General features: G+C 36.8%; 1 protein-coding gene across 4 annotated transcripts in view; it reads right to left on the bottom strand.

The window, feature by feature from the left end:
* LOC133523866 (hormone receptor 4) overlaps positions 1-26792 on the bottom strand; it is a 62252-nt gene that overhangs the window by 15384 nt on the left and 20076 nt on the right. Inside the window, exons 1-2 of one of the 4 annotated variants that reach the window (XM_061859632.1) lie at positions 16284-16783; positions 5112-5216 (exon numbers count right to left, since the gene is read on the bottom strand). In XM_061859632.1, the coding sequence (XP_061715616.1) occupies positions 5112-5216; positions 16284-16299 (121 nt within the window). In that variant the 5' untranslated portion in view covers positions 16300-16783. Of the gene's footprint in view, positions 1-5111; positions 5217-5494; positions 5720-16283; positions 16784-26792 lie in introns of those variants that run through there. The other 3 variants (XM_061859622.1, XM_061859626.1, XM_061859629.1) reach the window with 3 other exon arrangements.

Below are 26792 nucleotides of genomic sequence, written 5' to 3'. Positions count from 1 at the left end.
TCAATTAACAGAGAATGTTATTATAGACAATTTAATACGTTTTTCTCTTAATTGATTCGCTTAGTTTTATACAAACATTTACCGACTTTTTATCACCAAATCCATAGGCGAAGTTACCCTCACGTGACCAGCTCACATCGCTATACACAAACAGTCCGACTCGAGTAGAGCAATCACATAGTCCGGGGCCCGGGTTGAATTTTGTTTATATTAAAGTTGCGCTGAGACCGGCGCGCGCGCTTCAGTTTAAAGGAAAAGCGAAGAAAGTTTTCCACGGCTGCGGCGGCGCGGCGGGCGTCGGTCGCGCACAGTGAGCCCGACCTACCACACGATGCGCCCCGCGGCCGCCCCCCTGCGCTTCCCGATCCCTCCCTCCAGCCACTATTAGGTCACTTCGTGCGTGCGAAGTGCAACACAATGACTGCAGACTAGTGCAGCGCGCACCGCTCTCGCCTCGAGGACGATCTCTATTCGCTATGCGTCCTTTGCTGGTGGGGACAGAGTGATGCAATAGGCTTCAGCACAGACATTATGTCCCGTTTTAATTGCTGTTATGCTGATGTTGGCCGATTTGTGCCAGCCGCTTGCTGCATAACCAGCGCGGAAGAGATATGGATTACAACCGTGTGGGATCATTAACTTTCAGTATCGTACAGATATCAATATCACTTCTATTATTAAAGATCCATTTCAGTTTCTCCGAAGCTACCTAGTGTATTATTACTTCCTAAAGAGAACCAACACTCTAAATGGGCACGTCTGTTGTCAGTCGTAAATATTGTTAATATTTAGTACCTATATTATATCATTATAATTCTTCCTCAATTTTAGTAACAGCAAGATTGTACCACGAAAGCGGATAAACACATTGACGGCAATGCAAAAGTAACAGAGAACTTTAGAAGTATAGAAATATATTTTTTCATCTACTACTAACATGCCCAGAAGAGTAGAACAAAATTAGATTGACATATACTAACATCAATAGGACGACCTTTATACTAGCATCATAGGTAGTTAATACGGTAATTCATATTATCGTTTAATTAACCCAAATATGAACAGAATTTTAAAAATATATTAAACTTACCCGCTTGTACATGTAGGTACTAGGCTCCCAGTCTACCAACAACTTCCACGAGGCAACCAACTACCCGACCCCAACACGCAAACGCCGCCTTAAAACTCGGGTTTCGTCCGTTGGCCGACTCAAAGAAAAGCCTCGGGGATAAACATCGGTCTGTTTTGGTGAGTGTGAAGGTCGGCCTCGGTCATAGGCCCCGGTAACCGGGTCACACCCCCCTCTTCGGAGCCACGTGTAACCCGGCCCTTCCTAATTCGAGCCCTTCCTACGTCATCCAATTGTACAGATAAATGAGAACATTCCCACTCCGAAAAGTCTTGATGATACTTAATACGCCTTCGTATCTGGCCATTAGATTGCATTCTAATAAAATGGTTCAGAAGCTAATGATATTAAAAAAGACTATACGAAGCCTCGAGCTGTATGTTTGGGCACTTAGTGCCTGTATGTACCGCTTATTACTGTTAACATGAAGTGGTTTTATAAACGAACCATGTTTTTAAATTACTTTATAAGAATGTTTCTCTAAGATAAAGACACCCCCTTATTCATAAAACTTTACGGGCCTGATTTAGTTAAATTATGTTTTATCCCTTTCTTACAAATACATTTTACACAAATACAGTTATGTATAGATAGTTCTAACACTTGGATAAGATTTATTAACACAATGATCCCTGATGGTCTTATATAAAGAAATTATATTGTATTTATTATTATTATAATTCAAAATGACAGATAAAAATAAACGTTTCTTAGCTTATTCAGTCCAGTAACGCGTTTATAAATAACGCCATAAACCCTATTCACAAATCTTTAATGATTCCGTTACATTTTGTGGCAAAATGATGGAAAAGTACACACCATTTTGACGGCAGTTTAGATTTGACATATTTACTTACGTTTATGAATAACGCTATAATCGGCAATCGTTTCTATTTCCAAAATTCAAATGCTTTAATTTGCAGTAACCGTTCACAAATAATCCATCAACGTCGGTGATTATTAAATAAGCACTTTAGTTATTATAATAACAAAGGTTTTATACCTATGATTTATTACTAAACTTAAGAGTTACGATAATAGCAACAAGTAGTAACAACTAGTTGCTTATATATGTAAATATTCGTAATTCTATGCCTACATTTATAGCGATCTGCAGAATTTAATTTGCTATGCAAATCGTACGCGCACTCATAAATGTAATCTGCGTTTCGATGACATTTCGAATCTACGAACAGTAACGCCACGGCTCTTGAATGGAACCTAATACGCTTATCGCGTAAAGTCCTTGAATTTTAAGCGGAATTAGGTCACTACGAGCCGAGTGAGCGTACTACGTTGTTTATTTAACGTATTCTAAGTAGCTTATATTTTATATTCGGTATGTTTACATAAAAGTTTTTGTTTAGTTTCGAAGCAAATGAAACAGACTTCGCACGGGTTACATAAAACCTTAACAGATTCGCCGCTGACCTACGGTTGTAGCCGATAACATAGGTTTCCCGGTATGTAGGGGAAATGCTACGTAGAGGCAAAACGACAACGTTCCTCAAGAATCACTCTATTGATAAGTGAAAACCACATAAAAATCCGTTTAGTAGTTTTTGAGTTTATCGCGAACATACAAATGGACGGGGGACTTTGTTTTATTAAAACTGGACAGATTTGGATCAATTTGGCATATATAGTGTAGAATCTGGAATGACTCATGTAATTTAATTATTTATTTAAAAGTTTGATTCAGGCCACAAGGCCCATATAGACTAATATACATTTACATTTAATCAAATAAAAACTAAACACAAATTCCAATAGGGAAAAACCATGTATGTATTTAATACGGAGATACCATAGAGAGGGATAAGATCGGCAGTTTAACGGATTCTACCTGAATTAGCGGGCACAAGCTAGCCTCATTATTTTTTATATGCTCATATTGTACACACAAGTTTCTTATCAGCATTATGCAAGTACAAGTGCAACGGGCGTGGCGTGACGTGTCCTGCCGCTCCTCCGTCACTTCACGTCACCCCACGTCACCGGACCACGTAACCCCGTGACGCTTCAAATTTGCACGCACGTTAACGTAAACTAACCATCATCATGACCTACCACGATTACTGGATCAACGCATTCCACGCGTAGCGAGATTCACACGAAAATTGTCGGGCAAAATACCTGTGTCCTAACACTCCTAACTAGATGTTAAATTACAATTAAGTCCCAGAACAGTGCATGTCGCGGTCATGTTGCGAATTCAAAGACAAAAAAGTTGGTTCATTAAGAGCCGCGCAATGTTAACTGAAAATTGGCGATAAGCGATAACCCCTTTATTTAATTACAAGCTACTTAGTTTCACAAAATTTTAAAATTGCATATTCGTTCCAGCGTTTATCACGACCTGTTGTCTTTTTGCCTCTACGAAGCATTTTCGCCACATACCGGGAAACCCGTGTTATCAGCTACGACCTAGCGTTACGACCGTAGTTTAACGGTGAATGTGTTAAGTCGTAGAGCAACGCCTCGGGGAAATGTTACGTCGTATGACAGCTTACATCTTTCACTCATGTCTTATTCATGAGAGCACAATGGCAATAATTACGGCACCGGCACCGTTTTAATGCTTTCACCTCTTTTACGTAAACTTTCTTAATAACTGCGAGTTCCCGCCGTCTTACATCATAATTACAATTCAATTATTTAAATGCTTTTTTTACCTACCTTAGTTATTTTATCAGTAAATCTCAGTAACTCTTGCTATTTAACTATTGGAGACCATATATGTATTAGTAAATTTATTTGTTACAGCAACAGCATTAAAAATATCGTAAATATTAACTATTAGCAAAGGTAAACTTCAGTCAAATAACTCACAAAATATATACCTTATATGGTTTATATTTAAAGTATATTAGATAGGGTATGTTGAAATGGTAGTTAAGTCCCACTTAGATGTCCCGTTCAACAATTACCTACATTTTCGTTTCGTTTTCGTGTTCCACAGAACAGTATTCCCAATCACTTTCGTTCATTGCTGACTATAATGTCGTGCCGTGTATTTTGTGGGGGAAGGTGCGCCCGAACCGGAACTCTTTTATGATATTTTTCAACGGAGTGAAAGTCATTTCTCTGAAACCGGTCCGTGGTCTCTCACGGTCTTATGCCGTGAATTATTTAACTTTCGTTAGACGATGACGATTATTATCAAACTAATCTGTTTACCTATCGGATTATGCAACGATGTCATTTGCATTCTAAAAACATTTGGAGTCGGGCTTGTTTCTCTGGCGATAACCGTGCAATTGCTAAAATCCTACATCGGTCTTTTTCAATTAACATCGGGTCAGAATACAAATGTCTCAGTTACAAAAAATCTTCCATTTTTTAATTTTAATTGTGATTCAAACACGTGTCTAAGAGCCAGTTAGAATGACAATGAAATAACATGTAGAACGAAGTCGAAAGTGATAGCTGTCCGTGAGCAGAGTTGTGATGTGCTTTAGTCTTATACAAAACGGCGTATAGTGCCGACAGATGCCAAAGTACGTTGCCTTTTCTAATCGGGCGTCGGGCGTTACACGGCTCTCGTGGAATAACAATATTTGACCTTAGTTCGCTTCAGCTTTTAAACCTTCGGCACGAGTATCTCGTGCTCTTGGGAATGCAACTCGGTAATGCATAAGGGACCTAAAACTTCAGGCACGAACAATGTTATTCCTCCAATACGATTTTTACTACGTGTTATCGTATTACTCTTTAGTACAAAAAACGCATCCCCGGACTGGAAATTATGATTGTTCAACGTACTTATTGGTAATAAACGGCTAATCATGCGTCTAAACTTATCTAAGAAGGTGCTCTCTTCCTTAATCCGTTCAAAAAGTAAATAAAAGAAACACAAATGTAAATAGAAACGAATACTTTGTGTATTCATGAAAACTTAAAGACTTAGTGAGCCAGTATAGTATTTTACTACTAAGGAAAAATAACTGACTAAATTTACTGCGATTATAACATTACTTACCATCGCTACTACATCGGGAATCAACTTTCCGCCTCTTTAGTTTTAGGTCTTGGAAGAGACTCATGTTGTCAAGGTCACACGGGCCGCGGCTGAGTGTCATTATTCCTGTAGACAAGTCAGAAAATCACCGTTAGTTACAATGTCAACAAACCAATACTCGGCGAAATACACAAATAAACCTAATTTTTAACTAGTACTAAAACACAGAAATAATTAAAACAGACAAAAGTATTAATTATTTTAGAAATTACTGTAATGCGGCAGAGTACAAAACTTATCAATGATTAATTATAGAAAATAGTTCTGCGGTTGAATTGCCAAAACCTTTTCATACATTTTCGTACGTAGTCGTGCCAGACCGCAGACATATTTGAACTACTTACGACGATTCGGAGTCGGAACAAATCTGCTAATGTAAAATGGTCCCGACACTTTCGGGTAAACATCGGGCATCATTTCGGCACCGGACAAATTTCGGCAGTTAATGTATTAAATTCGTCACATTTGATGTTGAAAGTCAGCCTCTCCTCACAATATTTCAGTCGGACTAATGGTCGAACAAGCCGGACCCCATATTTTATTCAAGATCGTTTACTATTACACGTCTGACGTCGCCAATTTTTATAGCTTTGATAACGTGAGGAATTTGCAGAGTATGGTGTTGTTACGTGGATAAAGGGTCATTTTTTGTACTTAGCTCATTTTATGAAACTAGACAAAACGGAATTAATAATAAATTAAATGACTTTTTGGTAAACCTTTTTTTCCGATGCGTCCGGAATTAAAATAATTACACATGAATATACTAATCATTGGTATAAATTAACGATTATTCGAAATTTTTCATCAAGGCGCTAAATAAATCTGGTGATCACAGCAAAACTTGAGCACACTAAATAAACAGAAGTTGTTTGGCTCACAAATTCACATTCAACATCCTCGGAAAGTATATTAGCCATGTCTACAAAATGTCTAGTCTGAGTTAAGTCACGAACGTCATAATCATAACGCGAAAATCTAACGTAAGTTAGTCGTCCGTTAATCGGTTACCTGTTGCGTACGTCGGACTATAAATAGGTATCGAATTGGATAACACGCGATCAGTAGCCGCGTGTGCGTCACTTGGCCGAGAGTTTACGCGATAATGACCGATATCGAACCGATCTGAGTTCACTATCTAACCCTAAACTACTATTCATAGACTAGTCTGGTTCTGAATTTGTAGCGTATGCTCCTTATGGGGACAGCAATATGCTAAGGGGCCTCGAAGCTCTTTACTGAAATAAAATATTTTCGTCAAAAAGCCCGATTTAAAAAGGGTTGGAAGTCTTCCTACTTAGCTAAGTATCCGAATACTTAGTTACGAGTACTTAATAAGTTAATAATGTAAGGTGACTAGCGAGCCGCTCTGGGTTCGTACGGGTTACACAAAACCTTAACAAATTGCACACCTAACCTTTCTCAAGAATCATTCTATTGATAAGTGAAAACCGCATGAAAATCCAGCTAGTCGTTTTTGAGTTTATCGCAAACATACGCACAGACAGACAGACGCGGCGGGGGACTTATAACGTAAAATAACATAAACACTATTTGATAACGTAAACTATTTTTAAATAGCGAGCTGGCTCGCCTATCTAACGAGAAAAACAACAATGAAGTTAAATTAAAAATATATATAAAAGTTTCATTTTTCAAAGTGAGTCTATACCTACAGGTATAGGCACAAAGGTAAAAAAAACGAAAGGTTCATAGCCTTGACTATTTCCGAGCGATATTACAGCTGATCTATAAATAAAGCACTTATTTACCGACACAGGTCATTTAACTCAGAAATAAAACTGTTTTCGCGTAAGGACGTTCACTCGTGATGCCCGGCGTGGTCTAGTCTACATTGTAAATTGAATTTTTCTTTTATTTGACACATTGTTATAATAAAGCTTCATTTATTTTTGACGACTGGTCTGGCCTAGTGGGTATGAAGCCGATGGTCCCGTGTTGGAATCCCGGTAAGGACATTTATTTGTGTAATGAACACGACATTTGTTCCTCAGTCATGGGTGTTTTCTAATTTTTCTATGTATTTAAGTATTTGTATATTATATATATCGATGTCTGAGTACCGACAACACAAGCCTTCTTAAGCTTACTGTGGGGCTTAGTCAATTTGTGTAATAATGTCCTATGATATTTATTTATATTATTATTTATATTATATCATGGGCTAGTTTCGAACGACTTAAAAATAACATGATATTTCCTCGTGAGTTAACGGGGTGGAAATACGTCATTAAGTATTTTATTTATTGCGCGCGCTTGCTCTCTTACTCACAATTGCAATAAACGTGATACGTTAGGTATTAGGTATCGACGTAGAATGCCTTATCAAGATATACAATAGGCGACAAAAGTTTCTCATTTGTTGACCATACCTAACGTTAATGGTGAACTAACCATTCATTTTTAGCTACCGTATACTGTCGTAGTATCACAAAACGTAGTAAATTTACGAGCACGTGGTTGGGCAATTGATAAGAAATACATTCAGTGCCAACGTCATCTGATTTTTCTATTACAAAAGCAATTTCCGGCGTGTATGACTCATCTTGACGTCGAAATCAATTTTTTAGAAAATAATTCGCAACGCAATGCATTCTTTCTAGATGTTGGTCGAAAGACGTCATTCGTTAGTTAATAATAACGTCACTGTTCTTTTGACTAAAATATCGAAAGAGTGTAACTCATGAGAACAGTAACAAGTTGATAATATACATCAATATTTTTGTTGAATCGGACCAAGCGAACTCTGCATTTGCAATGACAAAGTGTGGTCACGTCATTAATGAAAAATGTCTATGAAAATATCTCTATAATGACACGTCCGCACTTTGTTCTATTAAAGTAGGTACAACGTCAGCTTAGAAGGTCTCTATAGATCGTGCCACTCACAAAGACGCGTGCATTGAGTCGTATGTTCATGTTATTATCGGTTAGATTTGACAAATCTGCGCGACATCGTGGATGACACTAACTATATTTGGTGTAATATTGTAGCAAAATGAAATTATTTGGTTTTGTTTCAGTGAGCTACACTCTAATGATCAACGATTACACAAAGGCAGGTTCAAAAAAAAAACGCGACGAATGTCAACGACCTTGATAATGGAGTAGACAAGCAATAAACAATTCGCAAGCGCCAGCAGACAACATTTTCGCAATAGTTTATTTGGTCCAAGTCGACAGTTGTTTTTAGGTTGATTGCACAAACGTTTATATCAGCGGGCCCATCTTATTTGGACTGCAACAGTGTATATTTTCTTTATCGTACCAGCTTAGTTAACACATTCACCGCTGAGCTACGGTCGTAGCTCTACGTTGTATGTGAGGTACGAAGCCTTACCAAGAGGCAAAACAATGTGACATGCACTGGGTTAATAGTTATATGGATGCTAGTAACTGGTCGCGACTACGTCTGCGTTATACTCGTTAATAAAACTTGGAAACAAACTCCTCCTCCTCTGTTTTTACCCCTTCCGAGATGACTAGATTAACCATTATGTTAATACAGGTTCTTGAACTACAAGTATCCCCGTATTCATAAAACTTAGCAAACCTTAGTTCAAATTTGTCTCTTTCTAATAAACGCAAATGTCATGTGATTATCAACGGTTTGTTAGATTTGATTAACGATTATACGAAGCTAATAATGTGTGCCAAATTTCTTCCCAACACATTCAGCCGCTTTTGCGTGATTGTCTCAATGGTCACATTATAAGGGGCCTACCGCGAAAACCGAAATTCGTAAATTGCGGGGATCTTTCTCTTTTACTCTCTCTAAGATGTAATTAGAGTGACAGAGAAAAATGCCAGCAATTGACGAACTTCAATTTTCGCGGTTATAGCCCAGATATCTCAAAGATCTGTTTGTTGTGAATCTCGAAGCAGCTGTCGGTACTAAGTCAGATTGTTTGTTTGTGGAAACCAACGGCAAATGCGTCATCTTCAGGCAAAAAGGTACTTACTACTATGTTTATTTTCAGTAAGGCAGTACCGGCATAAATACAGAATTAGAAGTCACTTTTAGTACCAACTGGACACTTGTATGTGTGTCTAAGAAAGTCACTTAATTAACTTCTCATAATGAGCAGTTATGACCAGCTCAATAGTTTGCTCGTCGTCAAATATGTTAACTAAAATGGTATACCACTGTTTTGAATGTACAGTCAAGGTATTAAAAATCGATACGCACAAAGTGACAAAAATATGTACACACTACCTTAATACATAGGCAATAAGGTCGTGTATACATATTTTTGGCACTTTGTCCGTATCGATATTTAATACCTTGAGTGAACCAGTGTTGAATGAATTCGGGTCTTGTTAAATTGAAATGGATGAAGGGACAAAGGAAGCCCGAAGGTGAAACGCAGGCGTGAGGCGAGTTCGTGCGGAAGCGGCGACCGCGAGCAGGGCCGCTACCGCTACCCACTTCATGTTTACACAGTTTTGATTGAAACCAAATAAAGTTTTATTCATATCTGACAACCAAGTCATAGCTAAACCTCTGGATATATCAGGTCGGGTAAATGCAGCTCGCGTGCTCTTGCGAGTCTTTTGAGGCATAATTGCACCTTATATTCTTTCTGATTAAATCAAAACTTATTTCATGGTTTCTGAAATTCTTTAAACATAACAATTCATTCATTTATATATTTCAAATCTTAATGCTGTAGTGTAGCTCCTATTATAAGTGGTTGCACTAACCTAGCCTAGTTCAAGGGTTTCGTTTCAGTATACAAGTCACAGCCTTGTAAATTACGACCGTTGGTTATAAAGCGGCTACTATTTAAAACGGAAGTTGTGTGCTAGTAATAACATATTGTTTGGCAGTCAAAGTAATCCATTAAGGGGCCCACTGATTAACAGTCCGCCAGACGGTATCGGCCTGTCAGTTAGGCAAAACGTTGACAGTTCCGAACAACTGACAGGGCGATACCGTCCGGCGGACTGTTAGTCAGTGGGCCCCTTTGGGCTCAAGCATTCCCGCTTAGGCCAGCCTTAGACCGGAACAGTTTAAAACTGTCCGTACCTTATATACCAGCACAGTCGAAAAAACCAAGATGGTCTACGTTTCTATGGAATTAAAAATATATCTGAAATCTTTTCTCCACATGGGTCCCTTTTTAGGGTTCCGTACCCAAAGGGTCAAACGGGACCCTATTACTGAGACTCCGCTGTCCGTCCGTCCTTTTTTTTTTTTTTTTTTTTTAGTTTATTTCACAAATCACAATATACAATGTACTTATAATTAAAGTTTCGCCAAACTGTAAAACAGTTTGTTGGCGATGTGTCCGTCTGTCACCAGGCTGTATCTCATGAACCGTGATAGTAAGCCAGTTGAAATTTCTACAGATTATGTATTTATGTTGCCGCTATAACAACAAACGCTAAAAACAGAATAAAATAAAAATTTCTTTCCAATCTGGAGGTTCTCATCCAAAGTTTTCACCGAAGTTAAGCAACGCCGGGCGGGGTCAGTACTTGGATGGGTGACCGTTTTTATAGATAAAGATACGGAACCCTTCCTGTGCGAGTCCGACTCGCACTTGGCCGGTTATTGTGAAGTGGTAATGTACATATATGCTAAATTTTCATAATTTACTGGCCGCACAACATTGCTTTAGAATTTGATATCTCATACAATAAATAAAAAAACACATAAATTCAAAAATAACTAAATGGCCGGTTTATGTTTTATTTACTTGTAACTAAATAGGGAATAATGAATAAAACCATTAAACCGTAAGATTTTCTTATATGGGTAATTTCATTTCACACATTTTAGTATGGCAGAATGGCTCCATTTTGAGCGATCTCTAATGTTTGATTGTTTTTAAAATTAGTTTATATGAGTTTTATACTTTTTTTGACTAAAAAGAACCTTATGGAGTAGCAATATTAAAAAAAAATGTTACACCACCCTAAATTACGAGCCCATTCGTGTATTGTATATTATTGTAGGTAATATGATTTAATTTCTATAAAACGGTGAATATTGTATCTCTGACGAGTTATGCTAAACTTGCTAAAGGCGCATAACTCAAGGATGGATTTGAAGTTAGTTAAAATATCGTTCCAGTGATTAAAAATGTATAATTCTACAAAAATACATACAACTCCTCATCATAAATATCAATCACAAAATTTAAGCGCGTGTATTTTAAGTATCTTGGACACTATGTCACCGACGACTTTAAATACCAATTAGATATAGAAAGGGAACGCAGTCCGATGCAACATGCTAATGCGATGATTATAAGGGAATTGCCTCGTTGCTCTGCAGAGTGCGGGTCCAACCCCATCCTGGCTACTGTAACGGGCCAATCGACCTATTGTGCGGCATTTTGATTGTGTTATGACGGCTACTAGGTGATTGTTTTGCTATACTGTTTGCTTTCCGTTTTGGTTCCACTAACCATTATTTTAAAATCTTAAATGTTACTAACTATTATGATGGGCCATTGTTGTCTTTCGTATAAATAAATTGATATTGAAATTTAAGCGGGCAACTATCACGAACGACCGTATTTTTTGTCTGACATTTACACTCAATATGTTACTGATGATCTTTAGAGCGCATCAAAACACTTTAAAATAAGTTCTACTCACCTAGTGACAAGGTTAAACAAAATACTCGTTGTTGTTGCATCATCAAATAAAAATGCTAATGTGACTTACAGCTATCAGGAAGTGCAGCTTCCGACCGCTGCGCGGCGCCGAAGGTAATATGTAGAACTTATTGTTTTTTATATTCATCTAGTACCTGTTAAAATTGTAATTGATAAAGGCCAGAGAACATGTCAAGTTTCGAAACAGTTTGCTTCCGCTATGCGCTTAAATTTTTGACTAAGTATTGATATCTTAATGTATTGGACGTTATTAATAACATTGTGATATTTAAACTTCAAGAAACAACTGTTAGTCAGTTGCTTAAACACCAATAGCTTTTAGGTACATGATAGTAATGAACAGGTAAAGTCAAGATACGTTTTGATTTTATATCGCGGAATATTTGTTAGATATTGGTTCTTCGCATTTAGGATATCGTACAAGGGTACAGATTTGCATCGCATATACTGGTCGGTGTAGGAAGTGAATTTGGTTCCGGACAATGTCAGTGTCGCGCCGAGGCCGCTTAACCCGCGGCCATCTTTTCAATGCCTCGGTATGACTAAATTAATTGCTATCGAAAGTAAAACTCAGAAATGCTGCACTGCTAAGAATTATAAACTAATATACTACATTATTTTTGTTACCATTATAGCTGTTATTACGCTATATCCGGCGTCTAAATTGCATGGATTAGATAAAGTTTAATGTAGTTCATATTCCATCTAAACAACATTATATCATGTTTTCTCCAAGTCTTAATTCTAAAGCCTTGAATTATACATTATACATTCACAAATAATATTGATCCTAACAGTTTAGATATTACCTCTCAAGTTTGTGATCATATTTGTGCGTTATGTTGCGGGCTCAAGAGCTCCGCCACACGCTCCGTGGCCGTGCGGCCTCCCGCGCCACCTTGACATTTCCCTTCCACATTCACGCGCTGAAACGTTTCATTTTTTAAGCACTTCCGATCTAAACACTTCCTCAATTTTATTTTGATCTTGACTGGCTTGTCTTGAAATCGTATTTTTGTTGATGCTTAACATATTTTGATAATTTGAATGTCATATCGACTCAGTAAGTCGATATGACATTGAAATTAGAAAAATACTTAGTTATACTTCGATGTTTTAGCATTAGAAAAAAGGGTAAACAATCTTGACGTGTCTTTTTATTGAAAAACACTTTTGAAAAATAAGTCACAGCAAATATGTAACAATTATATACAGCATAAGTATATGATCATTTACATTCTTTTGGTTTCATAAGTAATAATTATTATTTTTTAAAAGCGTATATTCAAAAATTAACCAAAAAATAGTAAAACCGACTTCAAGAACTATAGAATAAAATATCATCCCATTTTATATGCGATAGTAATTGATACGTTTGAAGTTGGTGCGTATCTTATAAACGTCAACACACCGTCAACCCGAATGCCTGCCCTGGTATAGTTTGATAAGAAAGAAAGACTAGCTAGTGACTATTTGGTTTGGCATCGACTTCACAGTTGCTAGCGTATATAAAACGGGATGATATTTTATTTTATACTTTTTGAAGTCGGTTTTACTTTTTTTAAACATAAATTTTATTATTCGGTTTTTAATTTTTCTCCAAGACTCGTTCCTGTGTGGTTAAACAGTCATGCCATTAAAACTTTTGCGCTTTGAGTACGTTACAAGTTTTAAGATCTGGATCTAAAATCATCAAGATTTAAGGAGTTGGACCTCATGGAACCCATCATCAGAACTAGACCTTAACACAAATATTACTTGAAAACTTACTTGCTTAACAAACATAACGAAAAGACAAATCGCCAAAAGTGGAATGTGCGTTGTTAAAGAGTCCCGTTCTGATCGTCATCAGCAGTTCAACTTCATCAAATGGCACTGTTGCGGATATAAAGGCTTGGTTTGTTGACGAAAATATTAAAATCGCTATATGTATGCCTGTAATATCTGAGGAGTTCCCTGGATTCCTCCTACACAACATCATCAGAACTGTGTTTTGATAATAATGGAACCAACTAGGGACTATATATATTTGAACAAACAAATGATTTTCAAATCAGTTAAGAAAATACAACATATCGCTGTAGACAGCCACTTTTTGAAATCAAAACGATCGAAACCCAAAGGGGGCGAAAACGATCTAGCTAGGTCTTATCTCTGGGAAAACACGCATTTTTTAGTTTTTATATGATTTCCGAGCAAAACTCGGTCTGCTGATATTATAAAACAACTAACCAATACAAACGAAGGTTAATAACAGCTGCCTAACACAAACAAAGTAGTTAATAAATTTGCTTACACTAAGAGATCAACGGGTGGTGCAAAATACACGCGTTGTTGGTCGAATGCCATACCTATTAGAGCATAAAGTCATGACCGCGACTCTACGTACTCAAAATGGCGAACAATGTATTTTCTAATGGCCCGGCCAACACGCCTATTATCATTTAAACTCAACAGCCGACACCGGTATCCTCCCACTACAATACATTGAAAGGAAGCAGTGACATTCTGTACCTTTTTCGCTTTCACTATTGGAAAGTGAGCGTAAAAAACGTATTTCGGCAACGCCAAAATGGCGGACGGTCGTCGACCTCATCCAGTCATAGACCATAGACAAAGGGGTGGCCATATTGTAGCGAAAGTAAAAGTGTTGTCGGTCATAGAGTAACGGTTACGCAGTCACGATCACGATCCACGAGACGATTCGGGAATGTCACGGTTACTGCTCGAGGAGCTATCTTTTGTTTTGCAATGGAGAACGGTTTGCCCCAATCTGTTTTAGAACAGAGAGCGATTTATTGTTTTTGCACAATCCTGGTATTGCGAAATCAAGTTTTGCGGATTATATTTGAATAATGATGATGAAATGGATATTCCAATGCATGTATTTCCTTTGTTGTTTTTATTATATTTGTTTGACATTTAGAATTTATTCTAGAAACAATCTAGACTAGTATTTTATATACATTTTTTTTTGTATGACTGTATTTTGTGAAAGTTTTAGTATTAAATTTGATCTATGAATTATATTCATTAGTATTATATATGGAATAATATTTACAACATCAATAAATTGCTCTGATAATTAGATTAAGATAATTATATGTAATACTGTCTTACTATTCATAAGTGCTTGTTGCTAGGCCTACATGAATAAAGTATATTTGAATTGAATTGAATTGATGCAAAAGTGATCATACGATTAGCAGTTTACACCAAGTACATTTGTACACAAAACACGGCTCTGCAAACTTTTTATTGCAGCAAAATGGTTTTGAATATTTATACTGGGTATCCTCAGGAATAGCAAAAGTGATGAATATGGTTTTGGCTTGTGCCATAGTGGGTCATACGAATACCTTTTGTGAACAAAAAAACAAAACATAAATTTCTGTAAGACATGGGTCTTACAGAAAGTCTCATGGGTACATGTACATATAAACTATGCGATGTATTTTGTCGTGTATTAAACATATATTAAAATAAATGGGTATTTTTACCTATAGTGCTTTGGGAGCTCGTTTGTCTTTCCCGTTCCTGATAGTTGACAGTGGAGAATTCAATGCCTACATTGTATACGTGCCCCACACAGAGTGACTGTTTGCCTTATTTAAGGAATAAGTTAACTTTTAGAGATCACAGAGCCATCTTTAAATGTTACTGTTCCATATGGTTCGTATTATATTTTTAACGTAAGATTTATTTTAAGGAAGTATACAAAAAACTAAAAAAGTAATTACCATGAAGGCACCTGAACTCTTACAACAAATCAGAACGAAAAAGGTACAAAAGAAATGATTGTATTTTTTGGAATTATTTGTTTATGTATGTACTGTATATACTGTACTTGTACTCTATGTATCAAACGATATTAAATATACTAATTATAATAATAACATTTGGATGACACAAAAAAACAATGTTATATATATATTAAATATTATTTTGTTATATATAACTATAATAAAACAGACAAATACTAAGAACTAGTAACATCTGTAAAAAATTTTTGTAGTAGAATTGATACAGTTAAAATATGAACTCCTCACAACAACGCGAAGAAATCGTAATGTTTGTGCAATGTAAAGAAACTAAAATCTGTGTCAAGTTCTCAGAAATAAACAAGTAACTAATTTGTTCATTTATATTTTATATGAACAAACGTAATTTATTATATACATAACGTCTTTAATTTTGGTTTGAAACTTTGGTTTGAAAGCGTACGAGGGTATCTACGAGTAGAACTGCACGGAGTCCGTAGCACTGCGCGTAGCACTTGCTACGAAACTACGAACTGCATCTTTCTCGGTTGCATCGTTATTTAAATCTATATTTACTAAAGCCTTTATATGTGATGATAGTAAGTGTATATTTATTTAAAAAAAGGTTACAAATTCGCATTGCATTTTACAAATATGGGTTAAAAATGTCGCAAAATAAAACACAGAATTTAAAGGATAATGTGTGAAAATGCAATATTTACCCATTGTGGAAGTCATGTTGTGCAGTCGGTGCGTGTGCGCGGAGGCGGCGCGCGCCTCGTCCGGCCCCAGCTTGCGCAGCTAGGGCTCCGCGAGCATCCCTCGAATCAGCTCCGAATACACCGATCACCTTTTTAATTTACGTCTCCGAAAATTTTTGGACACACCAACTCTCAGCATAGTTTTTCAATAAGCACTGGGTTCAGCATTCGGCCGGCGCACTTCCTGTGGAGCAAACGCGAGGGTAGCCGGTAGTCCGAGCTCGCGCTCCCCGAACCTCTCGATTCGGCAAAGTCACGATAACGACTGCGCGCGAATGTCGTCATGTCGAAATTCGAAACACTTTCACCTAAATATTCCGCCTCCGTTTCGGACGCGGGCGTCGCTCTCGACGCGCACGCACACACCGCCGGCGCCGTCAGTCCTCAATTACGTACGCTGTAAAAATTGCGTCAGTGTTTTTCGTAGTCGACCTTACGCTCGACGAGTACGCCACCGAAATATAGTCATCTCGCTCTGGTACTTATTCACCGTTACTATAAAAGTTTTTGTTTCACTTTTTTATCTGAGCGCGCACACACGCGCGCGAGTGCGGATTTCGATAGCGAGGTCGTTGAACTGCCGAAAAAGATTTCTTTGGTATTAAAAAGTTGGTGGTAAGTGTTCTGTGTTAGGATGGGTCGTTTGCAGTTGGCATATGGTGATGCCGGTGCGCGGGCGCGGCGTGTGTGGCCGAGGCGTGGAACTAGGTCAGCTGCGCCGGAGTGCGCGCTCCGCTCCCGACGCCATCCATCCGGATGATGCTCATAACTTTATTAACATCCAATTTTGTTTCTCTGTTCCATTTGATTAACTTAACGCGTTATAATTATAACAATATAAAAATGCATGGATCAGTTGCGTGAAAACCGTGATATTCCAAAGACACGATTATACGAGCAGATCTTTCGTAATACAGCCTTGTCGGTACTGTTTACAACTCGAAGTACCCGCAATGCAATAAAATCAATACAAGTTGTTATTTTAATGATCGAACGTACGCAATGGCCGCGATGATTCGACGCTAGGCCGTGCTGGCTGTACACTGTACATCATGACAACAACATAATCTAGTTGAGCGGCCGTCGGTTTTGTCTGAAAGGTTAGGCGGGCCGATGGCACACTTCGGTGTTGGATTACATTAAAACTGAGTTCATTCGCATCGACCGCGATTGTGGTTGCCTATCCATGAATCTGAATAATGAAATTTTAATCGGAACTGTTATTTTGAACCGCGTTTGATGATTGAAAACGATATGAGTAGATACCTAAATTCATAAATTTCTGTGCACTAGTACCTACTAGCTAAGTAGTTGTGAAAAGGTTTGTTGAACTATGTAGATAAGTTACAAAGATACCCACGCGCGCTGCAGCCATCCATCACGTTTTTCCAACAAAACGGGTCAATGGAAATTGAAATATGGTATTAACTATTAATAAGACTGACATCCTCGGCCGGTGACCGCTGCGTCCCGCCAGTCAGGTATCGCGGTAAAATTAGCGTGCGCCCATCGAAACTGGGTTAACTATTCTGCTTCGCTAGTTAAAAATGAAGCATGGTTCGTTAGAACTGCCGGTGAGTTACGCTCTTTTATGCCTGCACGGATGTTCCTATACAAACAGGCCACTCGAAACATTGACGCAACAATATGTACTATCCGTGGAACGGGAGAAAGCGACGCGTAACCCATTTAGTATCGAAAAACAGGAAGCCCGTCGTTTGGCAGTGTATCATGTTCATTTCTGAAGAAATATGGCCCCACTGAATGAGGCATATAAAAACTGTAGATATTATTTTATTTTATTTGTGGATTAAATAATAACATATATATTACATAAATGTGGATATAATTTAATATTTTATTTTATTTTAATATTTATTTTTAATATAATACATACGGAGTTATAGAGATGTAGAATGCTTAAAAATCCTCGAGTAACTTCAATGAAAGTAAAAAGTATGTATGAACATAAGAGGTGTTAGCGAATACGCATTAGGGAAGGTCTGTGAGAAAAATGACATGAAATGTCATTATCTAGTATAAACAGAAAGAAATATATTATACGACAAGTTCTATGTAAACAAGTTTCGCAATATTGTAAGGGGAACGTTTTCGGTTCTCATTTGTTATCAGTTTAGTATTGGGTCATATCGATCACAGTGTGATATCGACTGTTTATTTCACACGGCCCGCCGTGCAGACTGTTCCATTCGCGTTGAATGACCTGCCTTATGGATAGCATTAATCTTGCAATCTATCAACACGGTTGGCTAATTATGACAAACATATTGATCGACTAGAGCGATAAACATGAGAACTAATTAAACATATTTAAATCAAATGTGGTTGTTCTCCATTTAAAAGTATCTAGTTCAATTTATTTAGCCTTATTTTTTATCATTTAGGCATATAGCTATAGTATAATATGACATGTATAAATATTTAAAAAATATTCAACCATTTTTGTATAATTGTATAAAAATTATTTCTCTAAAAATTCAAGTATAGCCGTCTTCAACCATGTCTTTACCACCTTAGTACGCCGCCGACATAGGCATATTTTTACAAACAATCTAATAGTTTCCGAAATATTAAAAAAAAATGTTAGTTGTAGAAATACCCGTTTATGTATTGACAAGACGAATTCATCTAGGGATAAAGTTTGACTCGACACCATATTTATAAGTGAATAATAATAATACAAATATTGGTTGACGTAACTGGTGACCGAAGAGCTGGCGGCTTCCTCGCACAACGTATCAGTATTGCGATACAACGAGGAAATGCCGCCAGCATCCTTGGTACAATGCCTCAAGGGCCTATTTTAGATATAAGCTAGTTATAGTAATCATCTGTATATATCCATTATGTATTTTGTTATTGTCAATAAAATAATGTAATTATAAATACAAATTAACTACAGACTACAGAAATATGAGGTATAATTTCTCATCTTTCCTTTCACAGGCACCGCAGAAAAGGCTATACATTAACTTATTAAGCAATTTATCCACTAGCTAAACCAATTACGAACAACCCTTAATAGAAAAACGAGATTGGTACTTGTGATGTGCAATGTGCATTAAGAAAAACACGAAATCGTAACAAGTAATTAATTACATTATCAACTTCTATTGACTAGTGTACACATTTTAAAGTTCAGTTATAATTTAAAATTCGAAATGTTGTTCACTTGCTAATCTAAACATACAAGTTTTTATTTGAGTACTCTGGTGAACCGAACACTGACCTAAGTTGTAACCCACTTAGATGTTGGCTCAGTTGGGGTTCGAAACAATTGAAAATTGCTACGTGATTTAGGCCTGATAGCCACACTAGGGCTCACCTATGACGTCATCACGAACGCGAAACGCCTGACCGATAAACTGAATATTATTGTGATGTTTCCGCAAAGGCCAGTGCCTGGTGACAATTGAAAATTCGTCGTGTTGCACGATAACGAGGTGAACGACCTGACGCAAGTAAACAGCTTGACAATGCGATTCCAAATAATGAGTCTACCTACCTATGTATATTGTACGTAATTACACTACACCTTGTATTTTAAATGCTTACTCTCCATTTAATGCTGTTATATTTAACTTTCCTTTATTAAATACCGTCCAAGGTTTACTAAGCAAATTGTTGTCTTGAGTAATATGTCGCTAACGTTAACACTTTGCACTTTTACCAGGCAAATTTATCGTTGGTTGGCTAAATAAGAACGCACTCGTATTGTTACGTATTACCCCAACATAGGTATATTTTCATGTTGAATTTAGCACCACGCAATTTTGTCGGAAATCTCAATAAACCCAAGGTGAATTAAAACAGTACAATAAACTATGCATACCTACATACATAAAAATCAGTAGTTACTAATATAAATATGTAGATAGAGTCTGTTCGGAAAGAGAAGAGTCGTGGAATGTATTTGGCCCATTCCACGACTCTTCTCTTTCCATACAGACTCTACATAGGTACTCTGTTGTTACTGTAGAATACAAGAAATAATGAATTAATATATAATGCATATTTCTTACACGTATAAAACAAAATCTTTTCTATTATTGATGTGGTTTATATTTACTTGCTTATAACATCACTAGCTCCTGCCGCGAATTCGTCTGCGTGGAATGACGATTCAATCATAAAAACTATCCTATGTCCTTCCCCGGGCCTCAAACTATCTTCATCCTAATTTGATCTAAATCAGTTCAGCGGCTTAAGCGTAAAGAGGCAACAGACAGACAGACAGAGTTACTTTCGCATTAAAGATTATCCGTATTTGAATATCAATACCAGAAACTAAAGATTTTATTATTCACATTTAGGAACCTTGTTGATCTTAAAATAAATACCAGGAATAATTCTCGGTGTACAAGTGTTATTGTGCGACAATGTTGCCGACATAAGTAATATTGCTCATGTTATACGATTTATAGCTAGGGATCAATTCGATCAAATTCTCCCTTATATTTTGCAAAACAACACTCGCTTTTCATTAGAATAAACGAATTTTCGATCACACTCCTATATTTAAATAGGTATTCCTATAGTAGGTAGCTCAATGTTATTTCAACTACTTTACTTTGATACTGCGACAAAATATTTACATAAAACCTGACTAATAAACATGAAGCAGATACAAATTATATCGTCCGATTTAGCCGTCGACATGCCGATCGGACGCTTCCCTATTCAAAATGCTTTCGCAAAGCGTAATAGGCTTTCGTTGAATGCCACAATGCACAATAGTTCGATGTCATTGGCATCCGTGATGTGACTAACAATTAGGCGACTCGCGTTGCCAAAACCCAACTACTATGAGTACATTCACCATAGACTTACAAGCATTGAACATTGATTCAGGTATTACTTAGATAATTGGGGTTGTATTGAAGCATATTTTTCAATTGTTCTTGTTAAATGTTGATTCACCGGCATGTCAATGACTGTTAATTGATTCGTGGATTTTACAACAGGTAATCAAACATCACGTTAGTCTAAAGTGCACACGCTAGCCTAAAGACCGTCACAGACGGAGCGATAATATACCAAAAGATTTAGCAAGGCATCTTATGATATTTTATGTACCATTTGACAGAGTCCTCACACGAAGATATAATGTATATTTTGGTATCTTACGATTTCTTTCATCAAGACATCTTCAGATAACTTGCGATTATAGCTCGGTACATTACTTACGATATATTTTGTCTCTCTCACAATGTAGGTGCTAGACAGTGATATTTTAACCATTTCTAAGGACAAAAGAAGGAAAAAATGTTATATGAGTTTAGGTCAATTTCACAAAAATATTTTTTTTGTTTGTTTTTAGATTTTTTGTATGTATTTTACATAAAATGTAAACGCTATTTGTAAAACAGTAACTCAAAAAGAATTTGAACTTTCTTTGGAAACATATTTTATGCAAAGTGTTAATTGTCAGTTTTAGACATCATCAATAAGAATATTTGGAGTAGGTCCCATAGTGGTAACATCGCCATCAAAAAGCCTTTTTGCACTTAGTAACCAAAAATATATGTTTTTTTTGTAAGTGGATTTGACTCTGAAATACCAATAGGCAAATACCAAAAAAAATATAGGACATTTTAGTCTTTAGATATGATCAGGAATATACTGTTAAAATCTCTCGCAATGCTCACGGGTACCGTGTATATCTTGGTATCGTTGGCGTGTGTGATACTATAAGACTTGATATCTGTCGGTATCTGAGGCCTATGCTCAGCAGTGGGCGATAAGAGGCTGACATGATGATGTTGATGATGATGGTATCTGTCGGTATCTGACGGTATATTAATATACATTTATTATTGCTCCGTCTGTGACAGGTTTAATGCGGATAGTAGAATTAACACACGCCTTTGGTAAACTTTGCAGAAGTACGGTGGTTTCTTCACAATGTTTTCCTTCACCCAATAGCAATTAATATTAGATGTCCTATTTTAGATTTACGTTAGTTACAGTAATCCTCTGTATATTTATTTATTTAATTAAAACTTTATTGCACAAAAGGAAAAACTTAATGTACAAAAGGCGAACTTAATGCCATGAGGCATTCTCTACCAGTCAACCTTAGGGCAAAGCAGAAAAGATTGTAGGCGGTGGTATATATCCATTATGTATATATTGTAATTGGAAATATTATTAATACGGTCGGTAAATTATGTTCGGAAAGTATATAATATCAATAGGGTTTCCATATCAGTGTGACCCGCTTGCTCGCGTAGGATTTGCATGAGTGGTGGCAATGATAATGGAAATGTTATGTTGTACTGCTACTATGAATTGAAACTGCAATAAAAAATAATCTCTTAGTATCGTGAATGTCAAACAACATAATTTTTCCTAGAAAATAATCTATTAAAATCACGGACTCGCCCACATTTGCAATTAGAAGAAATAGTTATTTGAAGACGTCTGGAGGTAGTAAATGTGCATGTATTTTCTGTTGGCTGGTGCTTCGTGATTGTTATAAATGATCAATAAAGTATAAATAAATATACTTAGCCACTACTAATGTAACAAGCTCCAAGTATATCATAGGAATTGCCAAAATCTTATTGCACCTGTACTCTACTGAATTTTAATACTGCAGTGTAATATGTACATTTTACCATTTTTTTAATAGTGTTGAATTAAATTGAATATCAGAAACGGTATCTTAAGTATTAGTTCTTTGAGTACTTAGTCTTGTTCAGTTCAATATACTTCACAAGCTAGTGAAACGTTGTAATAGGGCTGGTATCGAAATCCTACATTAAGTGTGGTGCCTCTCTAACGCTACGAATGGCCGCAGCACACATGTTATATAACCCGGTGCAGCGCTCGTGACGCGCGGGCCCCGGCGCTCGCGCCTAGTTTCACAACCCAACCACCACAGCCGTTTTCACTTTTTCGCTGTCAAGAACGCGCGCGAACGATAAACAAAATAACATTTCGACCGTCACTGCCAACCATCCTATCCATCCTAACAAGCCTCAACCGTCAAGCATCGATTAAGCAAAATTAGTCAAAACAACTCCGCGATTAGGTCGAATTTGCATCGCTGCCGAAGAGCGACCTACGACAACCGACTGTACGCATCGCGTAGTACTAACCACAAGATAGAGGGCCTTCTATTGGCAAAGGCTAAATAGCATTTTGAACTTTAATCCTCAACGGATAGTATCCTAATTAATAGAGCAAGTTGATGTGATTAATGACTTTATGGTGTGTAGTTTGATGTGTAGAAACGTCGAGGCTGTTCATTGACCTCTTTTTGGCACATACGAGTACACCGCAACTACACCGTACGACGAAACAAAAGACCAATTTCAGGTATTAGTTAGTGGGACCTTGATCCGAACGAGATTGCTGTGTTTGCTGCAATGGTTGTGAACACGCGCTAGCATGCGAACATTTAAACATAATCGGGTAATTTTCCGTAGCTGCTACGCACGTAGACTTTCGTAGAGTCTTGCTACGTTTATAGATAATTGGTTTTGTTTGTTGTTTAGACATATATATTTAAAATCGGAACACACGATTTCGTACTCAGGAGACGGAAAATATGTATGCCGCACCAGCATAGTTATTAACGTCGCCATAGAAAGCAACAACATAATAACAGAAGGCATTCAAATATTTTTTTTTATAAAACGGTTATGTTATGTATATTGTATATGATCGCTGTTGACAGCTGACAGACCATATTCATAACCGTTGCATAACAAGATTATATATAAAGTTCAAATCCAGATTAAAATAAGATTATTGAAGTTGGAAATAGCTTTCTAATAAAAATCGATGCATCTCTCTCGTACTTAAATTAAAGCGAGTGAATTGCATAGCAAGTAATAAGATACAATAAAAGTAAATCGACAGCAGTATTTAAAGTTCGGATGCGCTCGAAGCTTATAGAGCCAACCGAACTGATTCATTCGTACCTGCTCTTCAGTTTTGAAATATTGGTCGCTATGTTTTTATAATCCGAACACCGTTTGTTACAAAGTTACTATTGTGTTTTTTAGAAACAAAAGCCGTTGTATAGTGAAATGTGCTTACTCGTCATAATGATAGCACGGTTACAATGGCTGACATTGCCTCTCACCGGCACGTAACGCGGTTATGTAAAAGTTCTTTGCCCTTGCTTATCCGGGACGAATGTATTAAAGATGTTTTAATTTATTAGCACTTGAAGTGAAGGTTGTGTAACCTCGAACAATACACAAGCGGCGACCGCTCGTCTTCAGATACTATTGCAATGACTGATGTACCGTCGGAAGTTTCCAAAATTGTGAAATTATCAGATGAAATAATTTCAGAGACTGTATGTGAATGGAAATTTCATGACATTTGTGATGTTCTCTAGAACTTTATGAAACTTTTCGTAACTTGCACATATGTAATTTCAATTTACTTCTATGTCGTTTCGATTTTTTTGTAGGTATGTAGGGACTTACGTGCTACTCAAAGACACTAAAGCGAATTAATGAATTTTAATGAAATTAGTCACACAAAAAGTTCAGACCCAGTACAGTTCAGACATACGACACGTTTATCTTGGAACTTCTACACCTTCTAGTATACGTCGAACCTATAAAATAGAATGATTCCCTATTTTTTTTAATGAATCGGGTCGTCATTTCACATGCGCTAAAAAAGCTTGGGTTTTTCGAAGTTGGCAGAAATGGGCAGTGGATTTGTATGTGATTAGATATCAATAACATGTCCCACGCCAAAGATTATGTGGGCAATAGAGAGCTGTTCAGTAATGTATGATGTGTTAATACCAGAAGGTATTATCCATATTTAGTTGATTTTCAGCGAAGTAGATAAAACTCACTAACGCGTCGCGACGCACCTAAACGAGATTGTAATGTCACTGACAGGTGCAGATAAATATCAGCAAATTAGGTTAATTGATTTATTGTTACACGACTACATATTAAAAGTGGAATAATCGGCGCAGTGTACTGACATTAAATTGTTTCAAGGAGACGCAATCTCGTCAGTGGCAAGCAACCATGATTATCATGTAGGTAGGCAATATTATATATGTTTGAAGGAAATATAATAATAATTTTCACCATATGCTTACAGTCCTACAAAAATATATCGTATATAATGTGGTATTAGTTAGATGAATTGAAAAAATCAAGTGTTTTCGTTTTTTACGTAAAAAAAGGAAGAAAAAGGATTTAAAAAAACTACATACATAGATTTCATACCAAATCGTAGTAATTAAAATAAACACTCAATTGCCCAAAGGTTAGCTGGAAGAGATCTCTGAAAGGGATAAGTTCGCCATGGTACAAATGATGTGTGTTTTTTCCTGTTTTATGTTTCTTTTTACTACACTACTACTACTACTACTAAACACTTTATGTTAACGTTTTTTCTTCAGCCCATCGCTACCGTGTAGAGGCTACGAAAATACAATAAATAGTCACAGAAAACAAATAGTAATTATCATGCTTTTTCTTTATTCTGAACACTTGATGTCCAGTTAGCATAGTTAGACAGTTGCATCTTTAGCGGTTAGCTTACACGCGAGGATCGCTTTCGCAAGGGGGCCGCGCAGTCGCATCTTTACGTAAGGCGCTACGACACGGCAATGTCATTGCTTACATCAATATAATACTCGCAAACTCGTAATTGTTGAGACCATTTCAATCAAGATTAAGCTTTAAACTAAACGCACTAGGTTTCTTTTGCAATGACTAGACTGACGCCACATCGGAGCTACAGAACGTCTAAAGGGGTTACGTAAATGTCGATGCCGATGAAAAGGCTAAGTATTCGACACCCTTAGAAGTCGTGTTGGTGACACTCATGTAAGTGAACTCCGAGAGCGCCGATAGCGTGGCTGGTTGCAACGCAGTTTATGCAATTTGAATAGGATTTCTACTTTCCGCGGTGTGTGTCACATTAATAACTAAACATTTATTTTGTTTAGCATGATTAGTATTTTGTAGAAACGAATATTTTCGTAATTTTTGGACTACACAAAAAGTGAAAGGAGCGCTGTTCTAAGGTTTTTGTATGAAAGATGACAAACAATATCCACTTCAATGGGTTTAATAATAAACAAAAGTGATGCGTTTAGAACTATTCATAGATTATATCGAGAGTCAAAAGTATTACAGGTTCCAAAAGTTAATAAGTTTTAGCAGAGATCGTAACCCACATTATGAATATAAAACGTATTGTTTAAAGCTCACCTCTCTGCTCGGTTACATGCGTTATGAAATTTCCACGAGACCAAAATACTAAAACGAATTTCCACATGCACGTTAACCTAGCTACAAATATGCGTTACGAAGCCAGAATGAACGGAAAATTTTATATTTTTGTTCCCTGTTTACGGTTCCCATCTAATTCAGCGATAGTGTTGCAAGCAAACACGGAAAAAGATGACTTAGTAATAGATAAACTATTTGGTAAAATACATCTACAAGTATA

This window comes from Cydia pomonella, chromosome 1, assembly GCF_033807575.1.
Source record: "Cydia pomonella isolate Wapato2018A chromosome 1, ilCydPomo1, whole genome shotgun sequence".
Lineage (NCBI taxonomy): Eukaryota > Metazoa > Arthropoda > Insecta > Lepidoptera > Tortricidae > Cydia > Cydia pomonella.
Note: the sequence above shows the minus strand (reverse complement) of the source record. Positions and strands in the feature narration are given on the sequence as shown.